The sequence below is a fragment of the Triturus cristatus genome, chromosome 2_1, assembly GCF_964204655.1.
Source record: "Triturus cristatus chromosome 2_1, aTriCri1.1, whole genome shotgun sequence".
Lineage (NCBI taxonomy): Eukaryota > Metazoa > Chordata > Amphibia > Caudata > Salamandridae > Triturus > Triturus cristatus.
The window spans coordinates 279,643,547-279,663,974 of NC_140581.1; the positions used below are offsets into that span (position 1 = coordinate 279,643,547).

The 20,428-nt window shown below is 47.1% G+C and overlaps 1 protein-coding gene across 2 annotated transcripts in view; it reads right to left on the minus strand.

The window, feature by feature from the left end:
• The window catches only part of NUP155 (nucleoporin 155), a 711,261-nt gene that overhangs the window by 589,776 nt on the left and 101,057 nt on the right, over positions 1–20,428 (minus strand). For both annotated transcript variants that reach the window (XM_085631101.1, XM_085631098.1), the window contains exons 13-14: positions 10,024–10,194; positions 6,443–6,553 (exon numbers count right to left, since the gene is read on the minus strand). In XM_085631101.1, the coding sequence (XP_085487227.1) occupies positions 6,443–6,553; positions 10,024–10,194 (282 nt within the window). The remainder of the gene's footprint in view (positions 1–6,442; positions 6,554–10,023; positions 10,195–20,428) is intronic.

Genomic DNA, 20,428 nt, shown 5'->3' on the forward strand with positions numbered 1-20,428 from the left:
CCCGTCTGAATCGGGAGGGTTAGCATTCCTGCATCTGGTATGAATCAGAATATCCAGCAATACATTGCGCAACAATGCTCATAAGTGTTAAGGAAACTATTAGACCGATTACGGTAATTGACAAATAAAAACATTTGCACAACGTGCTGGCACGCGGTCTCTCTCTCTCACACACACACACACACAGGTGCCTCCCTCCCTCCTTCCTGTGCTAACATGTTGAGCCCCCTGATAAGTGGAAGTGGCATTCAGAGAGTGGGTAGAGGGCGTCTAGATTGTGGACGCCTTCATTGATTAAGAGATTTCCAGTCTTAAAGCCACGCCCGTGGGACCTAGGTGAATACCGGGTCACAGCTCTCCAGCCGTCCTGCTTTCCGGAGAAGAGAAGCCAGCACACACACTCTCCATGAGCAGACACCGAGAAGGTTTTTACCTCAACACGTCCTATTTCTAATTGCATCGGATAAAATTAGCCGTGGTTTTGTGCTCTCTCTCTGAGCCCGAGGCTTGAATCGGCTTTAGGCGAGCCCTGCACATGACGACTGTAGCCGGGGATAAAATGCTTAATCCTGCTCCGCCGCATTCAGGCAGAGCCGCACCAGCATTTCTTTACTGTGACGCCTTTTAAAATAACGGTATTATGGTTACATTGCTTTATGTGTAGAAATTAGTGCTGTGGTCACACAGTTCTAGGGGTGTAAACAGTGCTTCTGTGCAACGAGAATGTATTATATGCTACGTTAGTAGGAAGGCCTAAATGTGATTGACAGGAGATTTTTGTGTAGGCGAACTGGTAATTTAGTTTCTTTTTAGTTTGTAAATCTGATGCCTCAAAAACCACTGTGCTAGACAGAGCCGCAACTAGAGGCAAATTTGAGGGCTAAGAAAACAAGCGCTTGGTTTATTTTTGCATCTCGCTTTCACTTTAAAGTGAAAGCGAGATGCAAAAATAAACATGCAAAGCTTGTCTTTATGGGGCCATGTGTTTGAAAAACATGGCCCCATAAAGATAAGAAACCATTTGCGACGCACTGAAGGCGGACGAGCCCGTCCAAATGGGACGGCTCAAAAGCCGAACAAAAACGTCAGCAACAGCTCTTTTCCAATGGCTGACCACCGTTTAGCATAAACGGTGACGCCAGCCAATGGAAAAGAGGGGTGGGGCTTAAAGCCCTTTACAGAAAGTACCTTAAAACATTAATTCTCGCCAGCGAGACTGCGCATGTGCGCAGCCCACACTAGCCGAGACCTATAAAACCGTTTCTGGTTGTAAAACACAATGGTGTTGGGATTACATTTGTTTGTAAGTTCAGTGAGCAATGTGAAGGATGGGCAATGTGAAAAGTGACTTTTAAACGATAATTAACATCACATGTGTAACACACTCAACGGCAGAAAGTGACATTTAGACAAATTCAAGAAGTACATGTAGGGAAATAAAGTGTGCAAACGGAAAGATTTCTCGGCAGAATAGTTATGGGAGAAGGGTAAGTCACAATGTTGACTTAATATGACAAACGCGTGAGTCCTAGGTCCAAGAAGTTTGGAAAACAATATCCATCTCCTCCAGCTCAAAATCTTTGAGCACTCACATATTGACAGCGAGGCGAGAATCAAACAGGGACTAGGCAAATTGAATCTTCTTTTTTACGAGAGGTCAAAATAATACAGAGAGGCAACAGGACACAGGGCTCACGGGGAGGCCTAGACACAAAACCCGCGGAGTTAAAAGAGCTGGACAAAGAGGAATACAAAAAGAAATTGAGGTCAGGCAACAGGAGGAACAAATAAATACCAATGAGCTGGAAGTGCAGGTAGTTAATCTCTCGTCCAAGACCCTGATATGGTTTCACTTTTGAGCAAGGGATTGAGTTTCAACCCACAGGAACCAGGGGACATTTGCAAACTGAAAATAGATCTTTTCAAATTTATTAGAGGTCTCAAATTAAAAAAGTACTTTTCTTGTAACCCATCAGCCAATAAAAATGCTATAAACATTTGGTGTTGCAATGTGTCATATATACCTATCATACAGGATGTGCAAGCGACGAGACTGCTATTATCACTGACTGATCTAGAAGAATTACCTTAAACCAAATTATATCCATTCTAGCTGCAAACTATAATCATTTGCCATTACATGGCCACTTGTGGTTGTCCCTAATTAAGCAACCGCACTTTTCCGTTCGAAACACACTTACTCGTACATATTAACCTTATGGTTATTAATTTCATCTGTTTCAACCCTAGACTTTTTACTTCATTGCGCTACAACTAGTAATTTCACTCGCAACCAACATAACCTTGCTTTCATTGTTAGGATATGGTTTTAAATGTAGGGACAATAAAGTTCCTCTTTCAAGTCCAATGCCTAACCCGGTACGCGCTCTAGTGCTTAAAGGATGGGCGTGACTATAAATACATTTCCGGGTGAGTGTTTTGGCTCACACTAGAATTGAACAGATGCGAGCCACGGGAAGACGCTGTGCAGAACTTCCATAGTGAGTACCTTGAAGGCATCCTCACCTGAACTATAATTACTTTTGTTTTGGAGGCTTACACAGCCCTGTTACTCAATATGACTTTTGTTCTCAGGCTCATACTCAATTCCCCTTTTGTAGATTGCAATTGTCGGACACGTACCCGTGTTCCCACCCGCGGCAGCACACAGAAACATACACCTAGGTAAGATGTGTGCTTCACGGCCTAATTAGTGTAATTTCACCGTCTCTCATGATAAAGTTGGCCAACAAACACCACCTTTTCTGCATCTCTGTTACAGATTTGAATACAGATTTGCACAATTACTTACCTTGATGTTTAGACCTGCCAGGTTGGCATTATCACCGTCATCTCGGTGACTTTTCTTCAAGTCATAATTTACTTTTTCTTCTACTGACTGTGACCCATTCTCACACTTTGCTTTTCCTGACGTCATTTTATATTTTTCATCTCTTGCAGATTACATTGCTCCATTACTAAGAATACAGGTAGACATAGTTACATGCGCCCCTACTGTCATCATCTCATTATACTTTAATTTATCCAGATGTCCATGTACCTGATCACGCCTGATTAATGTAACTGCACTCTACTTTCCAGCCGGGTTGGAATTATTAGAATTATCACCGGCTTTGGAGTAATAGCTCGCTAGGTTTATATTTGGACTGACTCACTTTTCTATGTCTTCTAAATACCCGCTTCCATATACCTTCTTTTTTTTATCATACATGTCCCTCATTGTGTTCTCTTTAGATTTATGAGTCTCTGCACCATTCCACACAGGTAGCTTTGCCTTTTATTTATACAATTTCAAGTTTTGTACACTTCCACCCTCAAGTTTAAACGATTGGTTTGTGTGCCCCCCTTTTTCCAAACTTCTTGGACCTAGGACTCACACGTGTGTCATATTAAGTCAACATTGTGACTTACCCTTCTCCCATAACTACTCTGGCGAGAAACCTTTCCATTTGCGGATTTTATTTCCCTACATGTACTTCTTGAATTTGTCTAAGTATCACAGAAACTGATTTTTGTATAGGGTTTCCACAGCTAATGGGTGTTTTTACCTATGTCACTTTGAGAGAGTTCACTCTCCATTGTCAGTCACTACACCTTGTTATTGTTCATATCGTTACTTGCATCATTCCCAGCCCTAAAGAAGTCGTGGGAGTATTTTCCTAGACGAAACACGTGTTGGCTGGTTGCTTTGGCTGGTTGCTTTTCAACGCGACAAGAATAAAAGAATCAAGAAACAACTTTTCTGTGAACTTTAATGTGATATTTCTCAAATGGACTTACGTTTATGAAATTTCGTTTGCACACCTATATACGTGTGCCCAGGATTCAGGTTTACATAGGCACTGGTGCTGTGTTCCCAGCCCCGGTGGTGGATGCGAGGCCTGCCAAATCCTTATTGGGCTGGGGCCTTTATTCAAAAGCGAGGTGACTGGGTTATACGTGGTTGGTCCAACTGGCGTATCTTTCGTGGATTTGCCACGGGCATGACACCAGCCTATAGATGTTGCGGGAGATCAGTGTTTCAGTTAGCTCAGAATAGCACCCGCAACCATGCAGGTAGGGGCTGCCACGGGGTGATGCAGGGTCAGGCACCCCAGCCAGTTCAAGAGAATGTGTACCAAATGCCCATGAATGCCCAATGAATCAGTGACAGATGGCATGCCGGTTCTCAGTGTAGAAAGAGCTCTTGGGGCTTAGTTCTGTCTTCGGGCTCAGAGTGTGTCTCCCGATGGTTTTGGGTATGTAGGGGATCCCAGTCTGCTAAAGGCCTGACTAAATCTAAACTCTGGTGATGTGCTCCCGGAGAGGGTGAAGAGTATCCCAAAGGAGTCACATGGACCACCGCAGGCACAGTGGTAGCTGATAAGGGAAGGCGGCACTTATCCTGCACTCGCTCCCTACCTCTGCCCCAGAGGAGACCCCATCGCAGGCAGACCAGAGTCCCGTCTAGGCCAGGGTCCCACAGTCACTCACAGTGCAGGAACAGAAGTCAAGGCACAGAGGGACCACAGCACATAACCTCCAAGCGCAGTGGTGTATTCTCATGGCCCCCACAGGAGCCGGCAATACGTGGGAAGGCACCGGGGTCTTTTACAGCATCCCACTCATACAATCCACCAGGGGCGTGAGCTGAAGGGTCTACAGAGCAGAGGCATATGCAGGCAGTATGATTCGGGCCCCGGGGCCCTGAAGCATTCTGTGGGTCTGCAGCTACCTCAACGCCACACCCCCACTAGTCAGGTGAGTCACAGGGAGCACACAATCAAAGCCAGTAGTTTGGGCTGCCCCCAATGCCTAGACAATGCGGTTTACAGCATACGTTATCGGCTCCTTTGCCAGGCCATTGAGAAGCGATGCAGGGAATCTGGGTCCCGCTGCCACGCCGCGGCCTGGTCTATAGTCAAGCGCTAGGCATTGTGCATCCGCCAGTGGGATCAGAGGGCAAGAGGGGGTGCAGACGCTCTAGTTCAGGCACTCTCCACCTAAGCCAGTCCCTGGCTAGCCGAAATCGCTTGGCTGTGCTCACAGCTGTACACAGGGCTGATGCCAAAAAGGTAGAGTCCTGCTGCCGATCCGCGCTCCATTTTCCTTTCCGGTGTCAGGCCCAACCGCTCCGGTCACTTGCCAGCCGAGCCGCAGGATCTCATCAGGGTGGGGGCAGAGGTTCTCCCACCCAGCTTGTGCTTTTTCTTATACAGACTCACCAGGCAGTTGCAGGAGGCGGAGTCGTGGAAGTGTCAAGCTGGGTTCCAAGAAGTACAAGGTCTCTCGTGCCGCAATGGCCACGTAGCGGGCAGGAACTCCCCCTGCAGAAGCTCACCAGCTACCGTTCACAGGTCAGAGCAAGGGAAGAGGGCCTGGTTATCGACGCTGTGTCACCACACTCCCAGCACCGTCAAATGATTCACTAGCGCTGGGGGCGCCAAGAGGGCTGCATTGGTGTGAAGGCACTCGCCACCCGCACCACCAGATGGCGGCTCTACAGCCTTCAGGCTCACTGCAGGATATGTGGTCCACCGGCGGAGCTCTTGCTACTGGGAAGGGGCAGGGACACTCCGGCTAGCTAGTTCCTGCTCTCCGACATGTAGGGCCTGAACGGCTCATTTGCGTAGCCACCGGCAATCTAGACATTCTGCTGGCTTTTTGAAACAAGATAGCAGACAAGTCTTTCAGGATAGGCCGTCGTTAAGGGCTCGGGTCGCTGTAGCAGAGACTGTTTCCTGGGCACAATATCCTCTCCCTGCAAACAGGATGAGGAGAACAAGTGCTCCGCAAGGGTTTGCGCCACTTGAGAGCAGTCCCAGTGAACGGGAAGGCTGACGGGAGTCCAGAGCTCAGACAGAACATGTCCTACTCCATGCTCCGCTATGCCACACCCCCCTAAAGACTTCTTTTGACTGTGGTTATCAGATATATCGGCAGGATAGTGTTGGGGTGGTTCCCCATTCTTTACACTCATAATGAATGGGGATCGGATTTTTCTTATTGTAAGATTTCATAGCAACAATGATACGCAAGACAAATTTCAGATTCACATGGGATCAGATCACCATAGATTCTTCATGTGCTAGATCCAAAGCAATCTGGAAATATCGTACATATATGGTAAATGCAAAAACCCATGGCAATAAACAGACTGCTGATCCTTGTGAAACTTTAGAACATTTCCTTGAACTATTAACAAGGTTGTGTTTTAATCAAATGTACATTATGAACGAATGAATTTACCAGTTGCTCTTATCCTCCCACAATCCTCAAGTCTTTATTTTCATATATAGCTACTGTTTATGCTTTGATCATTAATTAAATATAGCATAATGAATCTAATAGATTTAGCACCATTGGGGTCTCTCAGTAGTGGTAGCTGTGCTTCATTGATAAACCATAAGATACTATTACTTCAATAATAGTAGTAGATCACCTGATGAAGCTTGAAGAATCGCTCAATTTCCTCTCCATCACCTCCTCCATTACTGACAAGCAAATGTCGTAGCTGATCCACAGGTCTGAGCTTATGAAAAATGTTGCTACCCTAGAAAGACAAATAGATTGATTTTTATTAATGGTGCTAAATTAAATCTTTGTCATTAATAGATTAAACCTTTATCATACGTTTACCTACATACAGGTCATAACATATAAAAAGCTCAACACTCAGTGGGAAACCACAACCATAAGAAGCACCAAACAGCAGTTCAGATTCTCAAGTAATGGGAATTAAGCCCGTTTTCTTGCAGAGGTCTACCTTTTCTGCATTAAATCGTAGCCGATCACTATGATGTGGTAGGCAAGTCAGAATGAAGCACTCAGCAGGGGGGAAGAAAATAAGGAATTCACTTGAAAAGACTGAAAGAAGTATAAAGCATCAAAAAAGAATTACAAACAAGATATAAAACACTGTAAGGTTAAAGGTTACCCTTGTGCAAGGCGATTAAATACATAGTTCGCAAAAATAAAATTAGGCCCAATCCACCAGTTAACTGACCGAAAGATGCTACTCAGGTACCGAAGATCACGGTTTTGAAAGCAATACCACAATAATTTAGATCCTAACTGAATCGCTCATAAAGTTGTTTTTATCACAAAGGCCCAGGATACATATTAGTCATCAAAATTTCAAGAATCTTGACGCCAGTTGCATGGATCCTCCCTTTAGGAATGCTTCCTGCGCCTCGTTACTGGAACGTTTGCTGAGGATTTTAAACATCGAGCTTAACCAACATTTCCATGCCGTGAAAGCATTTCACAGATTCACAGGATGTGGATTAGTGATTCTTTAGGATAATCACATGAACTGCCTGCGGAATCTGCAGATCACTTCAGTCTACCATATCTATATACTTTTAACGGAATCAGGCCAAATCGAAGTTGCATCAGCCAGAATTTCTACGGCTTCAAACGAAGCGAAGTTAAGTATGTAGGTAGTCGCAGATGGTCGCAAAGTTTAGCACCCAGCGCATTTTGCCAGCTCCTCTGAATCAGCCAGGGCAGAGATGATTTTTGCCGGCTTAGTAAATGCCCCATCTAGTAATTGGGAGCAGGGGACAGTAGAGGCTTCCCAAAGATCTGTCACATCCAGATTGTGTAATGCCTATTTAAGACGAGTGCTCCAGGCTGAACCTTCACACGTTATTTCTCGCCAAGTAAGGCTCTTGAGAGATCCATTGGGGGCTGTATGCGCTTTTGACACAATAAGATAGAAATCTAGCCATAAGCATAAGATTTTTTATCAAGAGATTGAGTTAGTCGAATTTGAGCTAACCTGGTGCATAAAGGCAGATGGAAAATTTGCCGGTATTAATTGCAATGTTTCCTATCTAGCCAAGCGGCAAGCTTGTTTGGTAGTGCAATGGTGCCTTATGATAATGTGGGCATTCGTTTTCTGGGGATCACTCTTCTTACTGCACTTTTACCTGTGCAGCCCGGATTCTTATATAACTTTTGGGAAACTCCAGTTAGTGCTTGAGAGATGTTTTTAGGGCATTCAGGTGTATGAGCGCACGCCCTCTGTGGCCCACCCATATCCCCAAGTAATTGCATGATGGCGATCTCTCTACCTTCAAATTGTTCAAGGACACAGAACCCTTTTAAATTAGTTTTTAGCCATAAATCACTAGATTTTTTTTAGTAATGTTTATTTCAATTCCATTTTCTTGGCAAACCTGCTCATGTGAATAAAATGATCTTTGTAGCTTCACTCACGTTTGGTCCAAAAGAACGGTGTAATTGGCGTATTATAGCGCCTGAATTTTCTAACCAGGAAATTTCGGTGGAAATGCTGAGACAGAAGTCAGGGCAGCCAGAGGGTCTGCTAAGTAGAGATGTAACAATAGTGGCGCACGGATACAGCCTTGTTTCAAGCCTCTGTTGGTGACAATATTTTTTTAGGTTGCACTAGATGGTGAAACTCTAACTTTCACCTACGTATCAGTGTACAGAGCGGTTATCGCCTTAAGAGGTCTGGTGGAATGCCCCATTTTTTTAATTTCTTCCATAAGACATCTCTTGTAACGCTGTTGAAAGCAGTGGCAAAGTTGATGAATGCCGCGTAGAGTGTTTTTCCATCGAATCTCCAATCACTGTGGTTGAGGCAAAAGAGACTGTCCTCAATGGTGCAGCCTTTTTGAAACTTTGTTTGGAAAAATTGCTTCTCCCGGGCCCAAATTTCTAGCCCTTCACTGAGAATTTTAACAAAACATTTCCCCTCTATGTCTAAGATTGCAATGCCCCTTACATTTCTAGTAGATTGTGATCCCCTTTTTATGGATGGGGACCAACAGCGACCTCTCCAGCGATCTGTGATGATGGTACTGGAGAGGCACTGATAGAACAAGGGGGTTAAAATGGCTGTCCATTTGGAGGGGTATAGTTTAAAAATGGATGCCGTTCTGATCAAAGACAAATAATTAAAGGTTAATTACAAGCGAATTTATGCAAAGCATTTTTTTAAAGCTAATTCTTAAGGGTCCGAGTCAAAAAAGTAAGTATTTAAGTTGGAGTTTCCCACCTATACTTCATTTAATCTTCAGCTAACACCCCAGTTTCACAATCAAGTCCAAAACAATTGCTTAGTATTTTTAACTGCCCCTGCAGAGTCACATCTCATTGCATTTCATCATTTCCAGATCACTAGGACGTATTTTCCGTCTGTTTTAGGGAAACTAAATATATGCTCCGCTTGGCAATAGAAAGGCTTTGCCTACCTCAGAAACTGTGTAAATCAACAGCTCCTGCTTCTGTAATACAGACTGAAAGGAATATGTAAGGGATCGAAAGAGTGCCATTCTTATTGCAAAGGCAATGACTGCATTTCATTTTGAATGAGTAAAGAGGAAGAGAACAGGAATTCTCTTGCCATGAAAATACAAAAATGAGTTTGAGTAAACAAGGCATAGTCTAACAATCTACTTAAACTAATTAGGAGTTATCTCAGTGTCCAAACTAATGCACAAATAAGCAAACTGAGAAGAAGGAGGAAAAAAAAATCCATGTCAAATATGTTCAAAATTGTGTAAACATTAACTTAAAGCTTTATACTGCACCTTCTTTTAACCAAGCTAGTCAATACAGCAAATATGTAAATAATGTGGACACACTGTAAACCCAACCTTCAATCAATAATAAAGAATTCGAGATCGCTATTACTTTGTTATGAAGAGCAGGATAAAAGACTCAGTGAAGTAATCCTAAGAAATAAAACTTTAAGGCATGGTAACATACATTCCGAAGTAATTAAAACACATGGCTGAAAAGAACACAACATAAATGCCCTAAAATCAGGTAACAATAATTACTAATTCAGAAAAAACAATGTGTAGCCATACTTGCAATTTAAATGTGTTATTAAAAGGTAACCATGGTGGCTAAATGCCTACAATTCTACAATAAGATGAGCTGAATTGCAGTGACAAGCGAAATTTCTCAGTTTTATCCATAAGACAGTTGGTTAAAATGTTGACAACATAGTGTGCCACAAAAACAGTACAGTTGATTTGAGCTAACCTGTGCAGATAAAAGAACAAACTTCTTAGGTGGGATCATGTGTTGCTGTACAAGGACTGGTGAGTCTGTAATAGGAACAATGTCCTTATTCAAAGGTGTTGTGATTTTTTCAAATTTACACTCGTCGATGGCAGAAAGTGCCCAGGAATGCCCATCCACACGAGTGGTCATCTAATAAACAAAAAAGAAATTGGTCAGATTTACAAGTTAAAAAAAACTAAACTGCAAACATGCATTAATTTACTGGCATTCTATCAGCACTGCGTCAGATGTCGGCCTTCTTTGATTTGGGATGAGGGATGGGTTATAACTCGTATAAAAACTGAAAAACGGTACGAATTTCTCGTCCACCAGCCCTAAAGCACTTGCTTTAGGCATCTACAACCTACAAGTGTGAAACATTTCAGTTACGCAGGTTAACTCTTCCTTTCATTCCAGTTACCTAGGACTGAGTCTCAAATATGCTGAGAAAGTCTGGTTACAAACTTGGCAGAGGACTATTGTTCACTTAAGGGAATAAGTTGTCGTTCAAAAATGCTTAATGCTTATAACCCGCAAACTAATGGAAGCCTCAGAAGATGCCCGAGTCTGCAGGCTCTCAGATTCACAGTAGGTGGTCATACAACAGAATAATTTATTTTGGTTAATGGATCAAATTCTAAAAATGCAAGTCATGCAGCCTCTGAATGTAAAATATGGCTACAATTATTTCGCAATATATTACAAGTGATTTGTGATGTATAGGACATTTGTTGTGGGTCAGAAAATTCATATTTGCATTTATATTTATTTAAATATTAGGCACATACCAGAAAATAACTCTAGTCCAAAAGTATACAGAGATGCTGGTTGGAGGGAGGGGTAAAGAGAGAAGAAAGGACAAAAGCAAGCGTAAAACAACTGCTGAAAAAAGTTCAAGAATCCATTAGTCATTAGGTGAAAGATTGTTTAAAATTATGTTTTTCACTGATTGACTCAACAGTGACTCAACAGTGCTCACGATGGTCGGGGGAGGGGCATGCATTGTGGGAGGAGGAGGGGGCATCTCTGCAGACGGGAAGGGGAATGTTCCTACGGCGGAATGTTTTACTCAATGCTTGCAAACCAATAAAAACAAGTTATCCATAAAATTATGTTGTTCACAACCGCTTTGAAACTTTTTATACTTGGGGCATTTTTTAAAGTATTTGGAAGGATCATTGCATTGTTCTAGCCCTGCTGTAGTAAGGCGTTCGCCACAAAGTCTTTGTCTTTGTAATTTGGAGGTGATGTGCTTAGGGTTTTAGAGTAAGGGAGGAGTATTTTGATTTTTTTTTCACTACAAATAAGACTGTTAGGTACTTGGGGGCTTTTTCTTTTTGCACATTTCCAAATTTGCTGGGGAAGTGATTAGCTGATAGGAATCTACTTTAATTTAGATCGATAGGCATAAATGTGGTAATGTTTTTCAGATCATAAATAAGCCTGAAAACTCAGTTTTCAATCATATATAGTTCAGACAATGTTTTGATTGATGGATTTAGCAAGATGGGACAATTGCACAAAAATATGGAGAGCACAATTGCCTAAATGATGAGTACCGCTGGAGAAATCCGAATTCAGAGCAGAATTTTGAAATGTTGTAGAGGTACAAATGGGCATTTTTGTAACTACTTGAGCCTGTGATGCTGCCCATGTGAATGGGGCTGTTACAAAAGTAAAGATTTCTGTTGGTCTTGAGGCAGAGGACATTGCAGTCCATCTATTCCTTCGGGGCCAGAAAACATGAATCAATGTTTCAAAAGTCTGGGCTATTTTGACTGAGGTCATGTAGGATTTGAGTGTCTTTGGTAGACATTTGGCTGTTGAAATCAAAAGAAATTGTATCTCAAAATACTCATGCGTAAGTGTTCAAAACAAGACAGGACAGGTATGAACCCTGAAGGACCCCACATCTAATGTTAGTGAGGAACAAGTTACTTACCTTCGGTAACGATATATCTGTAAGACATTTGTTAGTGATAGATTCCTTACCTTAGAAGTACCCCCAGGCGTCAAGACTGGATCCGGAAAGTTTTCGTCAGCAGTACCCCTGTGCGTCAGAAGGTGTCGTCGTGTGGCTCCGCGTCCGTCACTGACGTCGTGGTCGCCGAGATGACGTCGCGGCAGCTACTTAGACGCCACCCTCGCGCGCTTACGTAAGTTCTGTACATGACTTTCCGTTCCAGGAACGCAGAGCCATGCAAGATACTGACCACAGGTGCACTGAAACTAGGGCTCTCAAAGGATTGACCTTAACCCTAGAAATCAGTTCGCAGAAAGGAGAGGATGGGGGGGGGGCAGTAAGGAATCTATCACTAACTAATGTTTCTTACAGCTATATCGTTACCGAAGGTAAGTAACTTGTTCATCTCAAAGAAACACGTTAGTGATAGATTCCTTACCTTAAAATAGATACCCCGGCAATACCAACCCCAGTGGAGGGTCTGCAAACCAAGATCACATCAGGAAGTCCCGGAGAACACAACGGCCAAAGAGGCCGTCTCTCCGGACTTGGCTGTCCAGGCAATAGTGCTTAGTAAAAGTGTGCAGCGAGGCTCACGTAGCTGCCTGACAGATGTCTTGTAAGGGGACACCACATCCAAATGCCGTAGTGGCAGACGTCGCCCTTGCCAGAGAATAACAGGCTTTAATACACAAGACGACCCATCTGGAGATAGTCCGCTTGTGTACGGTCTGACCTTTTTTGGTGCCTACGTAGCCAACAAAGAGCTGGTCATCCACCCGGAACGGTTGTGTGCGATTCAGGTAAAATGAGAGCGCACGTTTTGGGTCCAGACGGTGGAGCCTCTCTGGAAGGATGCGGAAAGAAGGTGGGCAAAGTGATGGCCTGCCCGATGTGAAAGGCAGTGACAACCTTTGGCAGAAAGGATGGACATGTTCTGAGCACAACCTTCTCCGGATGGACAGACAGAAAAGGAGGTTTGTAAGAAAGAGTCTGGAGCGCACATTAAATCTGTGAGAACCAGGTTCAAGTCCCACTGTGGCATTACGAAGGGAATAGGAGGGAAAAGATGAGTAATGCCTTTGAGGAATCTATTTACAACAGGGGACTTGAAAAGAGAGGGCTGATCAGGAACCCTAAGAAAGGCTGAAATAGCAGAAAGGTAGCCTTTGATAGTGCCCAGAGCAGAACCCTGCTGGGCCAAATAAAGAAGGAACAGAAGGACGTCTGAAAAAGGAGCCGAAAGGGGATCCACAGCCTTTGCTATCCACCATGCCACAAACTTGTTCCACCTGCATGCATATACCAACTTAGTGAAGGGACGCCTGCTGCCAGAATGAACATCACAGACTTCAGGAGGCAAGTCGAAAGGAATCAATTGCCGCCGCTCAATCTCCACGCAAGGAGGTGGAGACTAGACCGGCTCGGGTGGAGAACCGTCCCCTGCTGCTGCGACAGAAGATCCTCCCGAAGAGGCAGACGGATCGGGGGATCGATGGTCATACTGAATAGCTCGGGATACCATACTCTTCGAGCCCAGTTCAGAGCCACAAGAATGACTTGCGCCCGGTCGCGCCTGATTTTCTTCAGCACTCTGGGCAGAAGTGGTATAGGCGGAAAGGCGTACAGCACACTGCAGCTCGCGACGAAAGGGGTCACCTAGCGAGTGCCGCCTTGGAAATTCCAACGCGCAGAACTGCTGACATTGTACGTTCTCTTCGGTGGCGAATAGAACTAACCAAGGCTCTCCCCACTTTTGAAAGTGGTGTTTAGTGAACCTGCCAGGTGTTGAACCACCAGGGAAATGCCCCGATGTTCCAGCCATGTCCAGAGGGGCAGGGCCTCCTGACATAGGGTCCACGACCCCACCCCGCCCTGTTTGTTGCAGTACCACAGAGCGGTGGTGTTGTCCGTGAACACCTGCACTACTTTTCCTTTGACAGAGGGAAGGAATGCCTTCAGTGCAAGTCGGATCGCCCGAAGCTTCAAAAGGTTGATATGGAGCCTGGACTCCGCCAGTCGTCGAGATAGTTTGGAACCCCTGATATGCGCAGATGAACTGCGACCACCGCCATCACTTTCGTGAACACCCGAGGGGTGCCGGTAATGCCAAAGGGGAGCACAGTAAACTGAAAGTGCTGGTGGCCTACCGTAGGTAACGTCGGTGGGACAGCAGGATGGGAATGTGGAAATATGCGTCCTGCAGGTCCAACGCTACCATCCAGTCTCCAGAGTCAAGGGCAGACAAGACCTGAGCCAGAGTCAAAATCTTCAACTTCTCCTTCCGGAGGAAGCGATTGACGTCCCTGAGGTCCAAGATAGGACGCAGGCCTTTGGCCTTCTTGGGCACCAGAAAGTAGTGGGAGTAACAACCACGCACTGCTTCTGGCGCAGGAACGCGCTCGATGCCCCCCTTGGCCAAGAGGGCCACGACTTCCTGTCTAAGTGCTAAGTGATCCCCCGACATGCGGTGGCACCGAGGTGGCATGGCTAGAGAGGTAGTCTTAAAGGGGAGGGAGTAGCCCCTTCGGACTATTTGTAAAATCCACCTGTCCAACGTGATGGTGCGCCAGTGGAGGAGGTGATGGCGAATCCTGCCGTCCACTGGCGTTTGATGGGCCTGGAAGACCGGACTAGGAAGGTTTGGAGGCAGTGGTGGCCTGGGTGGAGTTGAACTGACCCACCCGCTGGCCCCTTGACCCGGCTCAGCAGGTCCCACATCCGAGCTGAGAGTGTTGCTGCGCACGCCTGTGGCTCTGAAGCGAACGTGTTGGCGCACCCCTTCCATGGCCACAAAAGAAGCGAAAAGCAGAATGCGGAGGAGGGCGCGCGGCGGAAAGGTCCATGGATTTAGCCGTAGCACACGAGTCCTTAAAGCGATAGCCATCAAAGCGCATGTCCAGCAAAGTGCTCTGGACATCTCCAGAAAAAACAGTTGTCCTCAGCCACACATGGCGACGGAGCGCCACCGTTGTGGAAATCGCCCTGCCAAGCTAGTCGGCGGTGTCAAGGCCACAACGAATAGTGAACCTGGCTAAATCCCTCCCTTCAGCAATAGCTCCAGAGAGCACTGTCCGGGCCTCCTCCGGACAATGAGGCAGCACGCGCGCCACCGTATCCCACACAGAGTGGGAATAACGGCCCAAGAGGCATGCGGTGTTCACAGACCACAGCCCTGAACTGGCGAAAGAAAAAATCTTCTTACCAAATTGATCCAGTTTCTTGGATTCCCTGTCCGGTGGTGTGACAACCAAGCTCTCAGGGTTGGGATGTTGGGTAAGGAAAAGGGGGTCGGCCAGGGCCAGGAGATGGCGTGTCGGGCCACGTTCCTATCCACAGGAGCCCCTGTGTTGGGATCTGGACCAGGTGCCCAAAAGAACGTCCGAAAGTGCATCGTTAAAAGGCAGGAGCGGCTGCGAAGACATAGCTGCCGGCTGAAGCACTTCTGTCAAGAGGCTAGTCCTGACGTCCACTGTAGGGAGCTCGAGGTGAAGGGCCTCGGCCGCCCTACGCAAAACCACTGCGTAACTTGCTTCCTCCTCCGTAGCCACTGTAGGAGAGTAGGGTCTGCTTCCTATGGTCACCCCCACTTTTTGCTTCACTGGTTTTCGACTTAGATGTGGCTGTGGGCCTGCTAATTAGACCCACAGCCCAGCTGTTCTCTCTAAATTCACACTATGTACTCTAGGTACATAACCCAATTGGTAAGGATCACCCTATAGGGCCCTGTACAGTGTACCTTAGGTACCCAGGGCATGGGTGTACCCTAGGCCTACCAGGGGCTGCAGCATGTATTATGCCACCCCTGGCTGGCCTTCCATCATGACACAACTGGCTGATCACTCAGCTGGGGCAAGGTCGTGTAAACACCCCTTGCTTAGGTATAGTATTCCTATACCTACCTTATATATAGACACATGGGTAACCTTTCAGTCACTCCTATGGCAGGTCTTAACAATCCTGAAGGCAGAGTGCTTGGTAACATGTGAGATGGTGCTTTAGCATGAGCTGAGCCTGTCTGCAGCTTTCGGAACCATGTCCTTATAGCTGTTCTATGATATAGCCTACCATATACTCTTAAAGTGCCTTATAATCTTAAACGGTTATGGTAACTATGGTTTGGCTTTATCAAAACATGTCGTGTAAGGTGTCCAACACTTTGGAATAATACCCCCATCCCATTTCTGGGGATGAGGATATTATCCCTCCCTTCTAGAGGGAGAAGACATGTTGAAGACCTACTACCCGGTTAAAGTTAACCAGAGCCCCAGCATCACAAAATGGATGCTGCTGCCACAGACACAAGTCTGACCTCCTGCTGCTGGGAGTCCTTCCAGCGAGGGAGGCTTGGACAATAGGTTTCCTGCCTTGGGAGGTGCTAGCACCACCCTAGACAGGACTTCGTGTATTGGGGCAGGGAGGGATGAAAGAAACGAGACACTGCCTGGGGCACACAAGGTGTCCCATGCATAGTCCGGTTCAAACCGGTGCTGGGGCACTCCAGCCCCAGTCCTGGCGCGAAACTGGACAAAGGGAAGGGGGTGTAACCACCCCCCTTCCTGGTCCCACCGATAGGAGGGACCTAGCAGGTAACCCAGCCCCCCAGATTAGTACAAGAGTGGGAGCTGAGTCCCTTGGACTTTGGATTATCCTGAAATACTGTAACTTGAACAGAAACTCTGGACATTCGACTACGGAAGAAGACTGAAGAATCTCCCTTGTGGCCAAGGAGTGGCCACCCTGTGCAAACAGGCACCAACAAGCGACCTGCCGTTTGCTTTGCCCAAGTTCTACGAGAAACCGACTGCAGAGCCCGACCAGCGCCTTGACTTCCAGATTTCTCCGACCCTGATCCACATCCACAGCAAAGCTGAGACCCGTGGAGGCGACGAGAGACGTGGGACCGGCTACCTGGGAAAATTGGCTACTTGCTTCCAGCGCAGCTTCTGAGGCATCCTCGAAGTTGTGCTCTGGGGATTGAGAAGCCCCAACCCCGAGCACCATCTGCACCGAAGATCAGCCCTCCACACTCCACGAGTTCTGCGTGGGGCCCTTCTGCATTTTCCTGCTCGACGCGTCTGTCCGGTTACTGGCCCGTTGGCTAGTAGCCTCAGCGGCGACGAACCCTAAACTTTCCACCGCTGGTTTGGCTCCTCCAGACTGGCCCTTGCTTCCCTGCGAAAGAGAAGCACCTCAGGCCTTCCTGGTCTGCAACAGAAGCGAATCCTTCATCCTGCGTGGGTTGCGCTTGCCAAGGCTTGTTGGGTCCAAACTAGACAACGAAGCCGCCAACAGCAAGAGCCCTCGTGGGACAGCTCGCCTCCTGGTTCTGGTCGTCCTCGACGCCTCCTGGTACCGTGGCTGCTGCGACAAGCTTCACCTCTGCACCTGCATCTTCACGACATCGCCTGGTTCCTTCCTGGTTCCTTCCTGGTTCTTTCCCGGCTCCTGGCTGGTGACCTAGACTCTGTCCCCTCTACTTGCAGGTACCCTCCTTCTTGATTCCAACCTCGGAATCCACCGGACACTCTTCACTGACTGCCTGTCAGCACCTTTCCTTCAGGCATCCATAGGAGTCGACGACGAAACCCGACGCAAGTTCACACCTATGCACCCACAGCCCGTGGGCTAGGTAAAATGAGTACTCCGGTGCTCACAAGGGTATCGACTATCCTAGGGTCTAGTTTCCAAGTCTCTAACTCCTAGTTCCTTCCGAAGTGTCCTAAAACTCTTAATTTCTAAATACTACTATTTCTATCGACTTTAACGCATTACGCGCGAGTGTTTCCACTCTGCACCTGAATCCCGTGGGCCTCCCACTGCCTAGTAACTGGTAGTATAGTGTAGCCCCAGCGATTCCCTAGGCCTAGGCCTAACCTGTGTTCGTGACAGTGGTCCTTATACCACTTACTTAGTATATGGTTTGCGTGGCCCCTAGGGCCTAGCTGTATTACTTACCTGTGTGACTTAATGTATGCTTAAATAAGACTGTGTTGTACTTACCTCGAATCTCAAAGAGTGCTGAGGGTATTTTGACTAGAATAAATACATTCTATTTTCATATATATCTGTTGTGGTGTCCTTTCATTTGGTATTCAAGGGATTGCAAATGGTAGAACAGCTGGCTTCACATGCCATACAGAGTTTAGCCTAAGACTGCTCTTGTCCATGCTACCACTAGGATAGCTGGTCTATAAGGTTGACTTTACAACCAATCACCATAAGGGTTGTTTGGACTGATACAAGGTGTACACTAGAACTAGTGACATCATATATCAGGCCAACTTCTCACAGCCACGGTAGGAGGAGACAGCATGCCAAGGTCAGGAGAGGTATCAAGACCACTGGCATCCCCCAACTCCTCTGCTCAGTCCGGGTCAAACTCACATTGTGCTTTGAGAGGGTCCTCAGCCGCCTCCCAGTTCACACCTTCCTCCGAAGGCTGATAAACAGGACGAAAATAAGGAGGTTGGACATAGGGATAGAAATCCCCCATCAGGGTCAGAATTGGCATCGAGCGACACCTTCCGGCGCCGTATCCACATCGGGGCTGAAACCTGGGGCGGCGTCGTCCGGTGGGCCGGGCGACGTCGGAGGTGGTGCCGACATTGGTGGAGGTGTCACAAGGTCAACCGGCGTCGACCAGGATCCAGGCTTGGATACATGGGGGTCCTGCGGTGCCGGAGCCGACAGCGATGTCGGAGCCGCCGACAGTAAAGGGCTAGTACCCCCAGTCGGGGCCCAAAGGCGCACCGGCAGGGCCCAAAGGCGCACCGGCAGGGCCCAAAGGCGCACTGGCGGGGCCCGGCGGCCCAAAGAGGCGAGCCATGGCTGACAGAAATTCCTGCAGCTGGGCCAGAGTCGCCGACGGACCCGGGAAGGGAGGGTAGGCTGGCGGCGACAGCGTAGGCTCCGCCGGAGCCGCGGGGTGGCACCACCCGCACCCTCAGCCGCGTCGTGCGAGGGAAAGCCGGTGCTTCTTCTGTTTCTTGGAATGCTTCGTCTTACCTGACCCACAGTGTGAAGACTTCCATCCCAATGAACGATGGTGGCGGCTCTGCGACCAGTCCCGCGACCTCCCACGGGACGGGGACCTTGAGCAGCGCGGATCCGACTGCCGGACTTCAAGCAACTTTCGGGACCGCTCCAGCGATGTCTTCCGCGCCATTTCCCGGCAGTTGGAGCACGACTTGGGGTAGTGGTCGGGCTCCAGGCAGTAAAGACACACCGGTGCGGGTCCGTCACCGACATCATGCAATGATAGTCCCCGCAGGACTTAAAGCCGGGCATCCCTACTGCACCAGGAGTCGATCGGCTCGAAAAATAGAGGCAAAAGGCCTCGAAAAAACTCAGTAGTCAAAGAGTGACTGGGGGTACTGCTCTCTCTGGATCGGTGCTTGCTGGCACGGAAAAAGAAAGAACCGACGTCAGCGCGCGAGGGCGGCGTCTAAGTAGCTGCCGTGATGTCATCTCGGCGACCACGCCAACGGTGGACCTGCATGACGCCACCTTCCGACGCACAGGGGTACTGCTTACGAAAACTTTCCGGATACAGTTTGACGCCTGGGGGTAATTCTAAGGTAAGGAATCGATCACTAAAATGTTTTTTTTAGATTTTGTCTGTCAGCTGGCCAAGCCTGATGCATGAGTTTGTTAGAAAAATGTGTAACCAGGTGAGTGCATTTCGGAGAACACTATAGACTTTACTTAGACCCCACAATATCAAATGGTCAACAGCGTTAAATGCATCTGTGCCAACAAAGGATTTATTTACAGGATCACTGCCATTATGCTGAAGTTGCGCTGCATTTTGGTTTCTTGGCGTGAGTTTTCAACAATGTTCAGCACCCCTTTCAAACTCACAGCATCACATTTCCACTTATAATTAATAAACAACTGAAAGGCAGTAGCAGTGCAGAATGCAGGTTAAAAAAAAAAGGCTTGACTGAACCTTAACACAACATAAATCATTTCTTCTTTCGGAGGTTCCGTTCCAGGATTTGGCACAGTGTTTAAAACATTAGCATTGACTTTCGTTGAGCTACAAATCTCTTGCCTCCACATTACAAAAAGAGCTGGAATGCCATGCACAGACATGCCCACACACTTTTTAGACAGCGTTTTTTTGTTTTGCTGTAAAACGTTCTTTTTGCTTTTAAATACTGCAACTGCAATACTGCAACTACTCTGCCCACACTCTTGCATTTAAATTGTGCCCTCACCGCATTTTGCGGAGTCTGTTGTCCTCCTCTGGTAGCTCCTGTGCTCCTTCGCGTGGCGCTTGGCCGCCATCTTGGGGGGTGCTTTGTTTACTGGGCCATGGGCTCGAGCGCTCTAGCGCTTGCCAGGACTCCAGGTGAGTCGGTACTTAAGCCGAGCACTCGGTTTGCTCGCTCTTGGCGAAAGATGCATGCTCGCGCT